Source organism: Suricata suricatta, chromosome 14 (genome assembly GCF_006229205.1).
Source record: "Suricata suricatta isolate VVHF042 chromosome 14, meerkat_22Aug2017_6uvM2_HiC, whole genome shotgun sequence".
In the NCBI taxonomy this organism is placed as follows: Eukaryota; Metazoa; Chordata; class Mammalia; order Carnivora; family Herpestidae; genus Suricata; species Suricata suricatta.
In genome coordinates this window covers 39,469,754-39,479,233 of record NC_043713.1, presented here as the reverse complement: position 1 = coordinate 39,479,233, position 9,480 = coordinate 39,469,754, and the positions used below count along the sequence as shown (strand labels likewise).

At 36.1% G+C, this 9,480-nt stretch overlaps 1 protein-coding gene across 5 annotated transcripts in view; it reads right to left on the bottom strand.

Moving 5' to 3' along the window:
- Positions 1-960: 960 nt before the first annotated feature.
- Positions 961-9,480, bottom strand: part of TRAPPC8 (trafficking protein particle complex 8) — an 81,238-nt gene continuing 72,718 nt past the window's right edge. For all 5 annotated transcript variants that reach the window (XM_029922950.1, XM_029922952.1, XM_029922953.1 and 2 more), the window contains 3 exons: positions 7,035-7,180; positions 2,940-3,029; positions 961-2,003 (listed from right to left, as the gene is read on the bottom strand). In XM_029922950.1, coding sequence (XP_029778810.1) covers positions 1,769-2,003; positions 2,940-3,029; positions 7,035-7,180 — 471 coding nt within the window. In that variant the 3' untranslated portion in view covers positions 961-1,768. The remainder of the gene's footprint in view (positions 2,004-2,939; positions 3,030-7,034; positions 7,181-9,480) is intronic.

Below are 9,480 nucleotides of genomic sequence, written 5' to 3'. Positions count from 1 at the left end.
TTATTTTTAGTAAAAGGCAAAAGATTTAAGCAATCTGAAGAGAAACCAGAGTGTGATTTCCATTTTGTTCAGAAATATGCTATTCGTTATGCTACCAATTGTCTTCTATATTCAAGGTTGTGTTCCCCTTTTCTCTAACTCCCAGCAGGTTCACTACATGGCATCCAGATATTGGCTTTTTGGTATTTCTGTTGTTTGGGATTTACTAAACCACTTGCATCTGAAATTTGATGTTCATCTTGGAAAATTCTGAAAGATTCCTTTCAAATACCACTTCTGCCCTACCCTCGCTCTCCTTCTGGAACACCAAATAAACATCTAAAACTTTCTCACTGAACCTTAGTTTCTTGTGCCTATTTTCCAAACATTGTCTTCTTGCTTCGGTTTAGATGATTTCTCCTGACCCAGACTTGTTTCAAAGTATGTCAAACGTAAGACTCTGCCTATCGGCTGCTTCTTCCTAAGTAGATAAACACAAGACAAAGTAGCCTCAAATGTTGGTCTCTCCTCTTTAGACTTTTCCCCAGATTTTGATCCACTAAAAATTGACTATACTGTTAACACTTTGTTTTCTGTAAGATGTTTTCTTCTCTTTTGTTTAGACTCTATACTTTTCTTCAGCAGGAAGGCTAAATGACCTAGTCTACGATACCCAGCATCAGACTGCAATGTGGTTGTTTTCAGTAGTTCAGTAAGCATGATCTTCCTTTCTCCCAGGAAATAAAACAATTCTCTAAATTTTAACTGGATGTCAGACATGACACATTTAAAGTCAAAATTTGTTTGCTCATGTAAAACACGGCCGACAAGGGCTATCGGAACAGACTTGTACTTCATGTTTGAAAAGAAGGCTTTCTCAGGAAACTAGTTTGTCCTGCTATAATTAATATGGTTAGCATTCATTTAAATAAAGAATATATTATGTCCTCAGAATTTAAAAAAAGGCATCTAATAAATCTATACAGTGAATAGCATGTCTTTATTCTATTTACATTTGTTATAAATATAATACATTTTTGAAAAGCTTATTTTTAATTAACTTGAGATTTATATTTTAAACAGATCAACTCAAATGTTAAAGTTACATAATAAAGAATATGATAATTTAAATGACAAAAAAAATCTCATATTGTGAAATAGTGCACCCTATACTGAGATGAATGAGGAAAAAAAAGTCAAACTCCTTTCAAAACTATATTCAAAGCATCAGAAAAATTTTTTTCTTTTTACAAAGTTATGTATAAGCCATAGGAACCACCAGATACTGAAGTATGAAGACTCTATAACCAAAGTTCAAAATGGATTTTAGAGAATTGTGTGAAGCAAGACAGGAAAATTTGTATTTAACACTCTACAGAACCTCACAGTAAAGCTGGAATTATAGACTAATGGCTTAACAGGAGTATTGCCAACAAGGCCTTTCCTTCCTCAAAATCATGTGGCAATATTCATATTCCATCAATAAGTTGTAACAGCAGACTTAGACATTGGTTTTTAAGATAGGGCTTAATAAGGTGCATGGATATGTTGAAATTCTGTATTATGAGCATGTAAATTATTACCAGGGTTTAAAGAAATACAAAAAAAGAATATAAGTATTCTCAGTCCAACGTGCTTTGCATCATCAACAGATTGACAAGTCAAAAGTATTTTGCAGCGATCCAACACCAACCTCCATAACAAGTCAGGTATAACAAATACTGCTGTTAAAACCCATTCGGTAAAATAAAACTGATTCTTGTGGATTTCGGTACAAATTTGCAAGATGTCACACATTATTGATGATGATCAGGGCAGGCATGGAGTTCTGCTGGCTCGTGTCAAACACTGTAACTTGGTCCGATAACTTGGCAAATACCCTCGGTGTCCCAAGGTTATAAACGCCTGTACGGACAAAGCAGGCCTTCAGCTGCAAACTGTGTATCTCCTGGCTTTTAAGCTGAAGTTTATATTGTGTTTGTCCAAGCCATGTAAATGATCCATGAATTTCCAGTGCTTCTGGACTACGTGAGAGAAAGAAAATGGTAAGTTTGAGGGCTTTTTGCTTCATAAATTTTTTCCCCAAGTCCCACTAACACAACCCCTTCATCTAGCAATTCTACTTCTAGAAACTTTTTCACGAAGCCAACTGTTTCTTAATAGCAACAATGATAATAGCTAGTATTACTACTGTTCTAATAGCTAGCATTTGTTAATAGACACTATATTGTAGGCACAAGTGTTATCTCATTTAACGTTCACAACAGCAGCCGGTAAATGATGGAACCGGATTTCAAACCTCAGCTTTTAACCAACTGGTTATCTGTACCTAAAAATAAATGCATATACAGGAATGCTTATCATACTGCAACCATTTTTAATGCTGAAAAATGCAAAGTAACCCAGTATCTACCAATAAGGCATTAATTTATGACACACATAATCATACACAGGATGTGTCTGGATTCCAGAGACCTGCCCCAGATCCTATTTGGAGTGTTATACAGAAATAATCCATGCATGCTTCATATTACTTTTCCAAAAATCCCAAAATTTCTTAATTCCGAAAAGCATCTAGCCTTGAGATATCAGATAAGGAAGAGTGTGCCTGTAATTTGGGGGGTAAGTCTTATTTTATAACTACAAACACAAAAGAAAAACCTTAAAGAAAGTTCTATCACAAACTTGCTGATTTTTAATTTTGGAGTTCTTTATCACCAACAAACTTTTATGAAAATTTCTATCTCTGATCAAAACGATTTGCTGCTTTTGGACACTGCCTGTGATTTTAGCACTATTGTAATGCTGAGGCAATCCTCTGTAGCTCTTTTAGAACGCTTCCGTGAAACCAAACACACACCCAGGGCAGGCCTGGATAAACTTTCTCTGTCCTCATCAGGTGATTATATCCATAATCAACCTGTTCTCAAATCAATCTTAAACTACAAAACAATGTTTACCTTGTTGTTTTATGCCGAAGATCAACTATTACATCAACATCAGCCTTAGAACAGTTGGAAAGTAAAAGGGTGACTGGTACTAAACAAAGGCTATGGGAGAAAAAGGAGAAGGTTAAGCTGTGTATTTTCTTTTTTAAATCAACTTTCTTGAAAATAACACTTAAGAATACCTAACAATCTCCTTAAAAATAGTTAGATTCAAGTAGGGAAAAATACTGAGTTCCAAATTACTCAAGACAAATTATTTGTGTAAATAAGAAGAAAAACCTGTCACTACAATACTTGCATACTAAATACCAGAATATACACGTCTACAAAACGACCTTATTTCCATTTATTATAGCTACTCATAAAACAATAACCCAAGTGTTTCTAGGTAGTTATTTCTCAAAATGAAAAACAAAAGTATATAATCTCAACTAAGATCAATAAAGAAAAAATAAATCATGTAAATGCCAACAAATAATCCTGTTCTCTTTACATTTCTTGAAAATTACTTTGAGAACCTGGACTAGATTGACATTTGCTTTTCTACCAAATTCGCATAAAAGCCACTGTGTTATAGAGAATATGAAAATTCTTTCTATAGAACAAATTATGAGGAAAGCCTTCTTAAGTGGACACATTTACCCAGGTAACGCAGTTTCTGGTATCACTTGAGAATTAATAAATTACTAATGCATTAGTAAGCAGGCAGTGACAGAAGACACGTGAATAGACTGGTGTATGTTCAAATCAAGAATATGATAAATGAACCTAACTCGGGCACAAATAAAGCCTTGTTACATACTAGTATTAACATTTTATGCTATAAACACAAAGAATAAAGAGATAGTAAAACCTAGGTGTGCCTGGGTGGCTCAGTTGGTTAAGCATCCAACTCTTGATTTCCACTCAGGTCATGATCTCATAGTCTCTCTCATACACAGCCTGCTTCAAATTTTGTGTCTCCTCTCTCTCTGTCCCTCCCCCTGCTCTCTTTTTCTCAAAATACATAAATAAATTTTTTTAAAAACCATTTTATGTAAAAGTTTTTCAAAAATGCTAATCTGATGAGGCACAAACAGTCCCTCGAGACCAAACTGCTGACCACTATCCCCCCACCACAAACTTAGCATTAATAAAGGCATAGGCTCTATAGTTAGACTCAGGCTCCAATGTCAGCTCACTGATTCTGTACCTCAGTTTTCTCAACTGCAAACTGGGAACAGTAACTGTATCTACCTCTTGGGTCTGTTAGGAGGATTCGGTGAGATCAGATACGCTAAGTGCTGAGGATGCAAAAGCCCCATAAGCAACGTCTAATGTGGGTTCTTATTTTGAAGCTATGGCAGCTCAACCCAGGGTGTCACACCTCTGTCGTCTCTGGTCATATACTCTTTCTCATATTCTCGTTCCTGCCGTAACCAAACCTCCTGCGGCTGCACCCCTCCCGCATTTCTAGATTACATTAGGAACACTCCTCTAGACCCTCAATCTCGTTATGTCTCTGTATCTTGCTGTGACTGAACGTTAGCTGAGTACACAGCATCCTCTGTAGCCTTCTCAACAACAGATGCTGTTTTTCTTCCAACTTCTTTGGTATCTCGGGTCAGAATGTATCATCCGTGTAGTTCTCAGGGCCACTTCTTGAGGATTTCTTCCTCCTACCCTTCTGTCAAAACACCCATTTTTTTGTTCATAAACTACTCCATGGTTTTTAATCTTTTTATGTGCTTGTAGTAAGATACTAAAACCAGCAATGGTAACGAGTATAGCAGATTCTTTGGGGGAGGGAGAAAGGATGAGTATCTTGAAGTATCCGAGGTAAAGATGAGGGAACCCCCTGCTTGACCTCCCACCTTCCACTGGGAAGCAGAGACCTACCACCTGCAGGAGAGACCCCCACTCCACGGCTTCTCTTCCATATCATCTATTGGCTTCAATTATTAGAAGTGTCAGCCTGAATTTGCTTTCTTCTTTTTAATACTGACAACTCTACGGTCTAAGTAGATGACACATTCGACATCTTCCCAAATACTTATCACCTGTGGTCACACTTTTTTTGATCTTTGAACACACTTTTCTGTGTGTTATATTTAACAATGAAAAGGTTTAAAAATGGTGAGCACCATTTAAGTTACCATTTTAAATACTTCTGACGTTAAGTTTCTGTCAAGGTCTTAATTTCGCCCAGCATTCTGTGTGTCCTTAGCCAGCTGCTTCTCATGCCTCTCAGGAGTTAGCCTCAAATTTCACTTCTCAAAAATGTTCTGTCCTTGGGGCGCCTGGGTGGCTCAGTCAGTTAAGCATCCAACTTTGGCTAGGTCATGATCTCGATTTGTGAGTTTAAGATCCTCAAGGGGCTTCCCGGCTGTCAGCACAGAACCTATTTCGGATCCTCGGTCCCCCTCTCTCTCTGCCTCTCCCCTGCTGGTGCTCCTTCTCTCTCTCTCTCAAAATTAAATTTAAAAATCTTAAAATAAAGATGTTCTATCCTTTATTCTCTTATCTCCTACATTACTGTATTTAACCTTGCTCCTAGAAACACTCCCTAAAATGGAGGCACTCTAGAATGTGTAAATGTGTTAAAATTTCTCCCTACTTTCTTCTCTCCCTGTTTCCATAGTAAGGAGGTCCCTTCTTAAGCCCAAAGCTAACCCTGTCTTTCTTTGGTGTAGGTATCTTTCCATCTATTAAGGATTCTCTGTTGTTCTCCCTGAATCCCATCATTTCCTTCAAGACCACAAACATATCCGTATTTTACCCAGTAAGAAAAACATACTGAGTGGATATTCCTGGATCCCCATTCATAGCCGTTTCCTGAATAGGTGGTCTCTACTGGCATCTTTACTTCCTTACCTCCCAATGTCTCTTCAACCTACTATCTCCTGATTCCACTCCCACCATACTGTAACATACTTCTAAAACACCATCAACAACCTGTTCACTGTCAGATTCAATAAGTAACTTTTTCATCCATTTACTATTTGACATTTCTGCAGCATTTTAAATAGTTAACCCATTTCTCTCTCTTTGAACTGTTCTCAGTGAATTCTTGAGATACTACTTCCTCCGCATTGGTCTTTTCTTCCTCCGCATTGGTCTTTTCTTCCTAATTACTTCTCAACTAGTCTTCTTCATGGCTTTCTCCTTAGCTTTCTTCTCAGATATCACTGCTCTGGAGGCCACTGTTCTCTTTTTGTTCTTCTATCCCGCCCCATCCTCACCCCATCCAGGGTGACCTCACCAAAATTCATACCTTCAATTTTCACTTATAGAGACTGGTTCTAATAGACTTCTCTCCATTTTTTTTTTATACTTGGAAACCAGCAACTTTTTGAAGTGCCATCTGATTTAGGACTCTTATTTACAGAACCTTAAGTTTATGTAATCAATCTACTTACCAAAATTACAAATATAGATACCCCGTGAACAACGCAGGGGTTAGGGGTTCCAATCCCCACAGTCAAAAATCCGTGCACACCTTTTGATACCTCAGGACTTAATAGCCTATTGTTGACCCAAAGCCTACCAATAACGCAAAATGTCAATTAACACATATTTTGAATGGCATATGAATTATATACTATATTCTTACAATAAAGGAAGCTAAAGAAAATCCTTAAGAGAAAACACATTTACAAAAAAACCAAGATCACATATAAGTAGACCCACAGAGTTTGAACTGCATCGTTCAACTGAACTAAATATCATTGTCCAAGAAGTTTAGCTCTTAGTAAATCTTAAGTAAATGATGCTATCTAAATTTGAACAGTTTGACGAATCTATAGTCATTTCTTACATTAAATTTGTTTCAAACATAAAAAAAGTATTTTTTTTCTTGTTTTTGACTTTGTGATAAGCCTGCTCACTGAAACTTTTGACAACTGAGGTGTCTACAGCAAATATCCATCTCTAACCACAGGTGCAACGTGCAGTAATCAGAGTAAAGGGTAAATTATTTAAGAGCACTTTACAGATACTCAATATTATTCTGAATTTCTTCTTCAGTATTTGGGTTAATGCTATTGTTAAAATAAGTATATTAAGAGTGTCTGCGTGGGTGCGCACACATGCATTGTAGAAAATTTTTAACAAAAATAAACCTCAGACCTTTTTTGATGAAATGGATGATTAAATGATTCTGGATAGTGAAGACTCATTTTAATGAGATTAGAAAGCTGCTCTACTGATGGTCTTATAGGAACTGTAGTGTTTTCTGGCCTGAAAAATTTTAATAGTTCCATTTCTGGTGGCTCCTGAGAAAAGAAAAAAATATATATATATGACAATAAAAACACTGCCTTGTTAAAATAAAGCATATATAAACAAAAGTAGTTAAAACCAGCTGAGATAAAAGAAAGCATAACAATATTTTTCTGCTATTATTTAAACGAAAAGAATCATCTGTGATACAATCTAAGATAAAGAATCTAGAATCAGGGGCGGGCACCTGGGTAGCTCAGTTGGTTAAGCATCTGATTCTTGGTCATGGCTCAGGTTATGATCTCACAGTTCCTGAGTTGGAGCCCCATGTTGGGCTCTGTACCGACAGCATGGAGCCTACTTGGGACTCTATCTCTCCCTCTCTCTGTCCTCCCCCGCTCATGCTCTCTCTCTCTCTCAAAATAAATAAATAAACTTAAAAAGAATCTAGGATCAGAATCATTTATTCATTCCCTATTTATTATGTGCTGGAGTTAGACTTGAATTCCAACAACTTCACAATTAGCTCTATGATCTTGGATAAGGTATTTAATACCTTAAGACTTAATTTCCTCATTTATAAAAAAAGTCTCATAGTACTTTCAAAATCTGTTGTGGGTCTCATCTAGTAAAATTCCTTACTGCTTAGTACTTAAGCTACAGACATGCAATTGCATAGCATCTGCTTTAATAGTTAAAGAACTAAAACTGCCTTAACATTTCATCTTGAAAATAAACTGCTGTGTTTATAGATTATAACACTTCATCTGTATTAACCAAAGGTTAGCATGCGTGTAAAAGTCAACGTCAGGCATACTGTAAACATTTCAATAAATATCATAATCACCTAACTGAAAACAGAGAATATTATCCCCTTTCTAGTGGTATTTTTTTCTTAACAATTTTTTCTCCATTTCCCTTTACCATCCAGGAAAATTTTGAGTTTTAATTTCTTGTTAGCCTAGTTGGATACTGATCTACATCTGGAATTGGCAAACTATAGCCCCTGGGCCAAAGTCAGCCTGCCTCCTGTTTTTTTTGTTTTTTTGGGAAAAAAAGGTTATATTGACCCATATCCAGATCCATCTGTTTACATACTGCCTATGGTTGCTTTTGGACTTGAGCAACAGAGATGAGTAATTAAGACAAAGATCTTCTGGCCAGTAAAGCCTAAAATATTACCACCTGCTTATTCTCAGAAAAAGTTTGCTGATCCCTGACCTATATATCTGTAAAAGTGAGAACTAAATTTGCTTTTGATTATAAGTCAGAGAAAAGTGACTAGAGGTTTCCTCTGGAAGAAAAAAATAGAAGCTGACTTTCTGGGGTGCTGGTTATGTTCTATTTCTTTATCTGGGTCCTGGTTATACTGGAGTGTTCTTCAATATGTGAAATTCAATGAGCTATTCAACTATTCTGTATTTATCTTACACTTCAATAGAAAGTTCAAAAATGTACTGTTGTTTAATATATTCCAATCATCAAAAAATAAGCTATTATTTGAGACTTCTAAATTATACTAAATAAATTTCTATATGCCACTTATTAGGAGGAAAATATATGAACAATGGCCATGAAAGGATACCAAAGGTCTGACATAATTTACTAAGACAGAATATTTAAAAGACTTTCCCCTCTCCCAGCTTTAGAGTAGCAAAAAGTATTTTCACAATCAGCACTAAATATTGGTGTAGCAGTTTGACAATAAGGATCTGATTCTACCTTATGACAATTCTACCACAAGAAGGTAAGGTGTAAAGAATTATTATTCTGGTTTTACAAGTGAATAGTAAGCTAAAGTTCATTAAGTTTTGTAAGTAATTTAAACTAGATCATGAATCTGAAAGTCTCTGGGCTCCAAATCTATTCACAGTGTGATGAAATTTCTTCATGTCCCAAGCTCAGTTAGTCACACAAAGAGAATATAAAATATTTCAAAAGTGAAATACAGAGAAATAAGAAGGAGATGGTACTCATGGTATGTAAAATGAAACTATAACAAGTTTTTTAAATGTTTATTTTTGAGACAGAGAGAGTGGGAGCAGGGGAGTGGCAGAAAGAGAGGGGGACAGAGGATCTGAAATGGGTTCTGACTAACAGCACAGAGCCCGATATGGGGCTCAAACTCAGGAACTGAGAGATCATGACCTAAGCCAAAGTCTGATGCTTAACTGACTGAGCACCCAGGTACCCCAAGAGTAAGTTTCATGTAAATCACTTCTTCATTTTCTAAATACTTATTTTGCCAATGTTTGAGATACTCTAAATCATCAAAACTTTATAACATACACAACCAAAGCTTGGGACTTTAAAAGGGAAAAAACAATTTTCTTATATTTAGAAATAGGTCCAG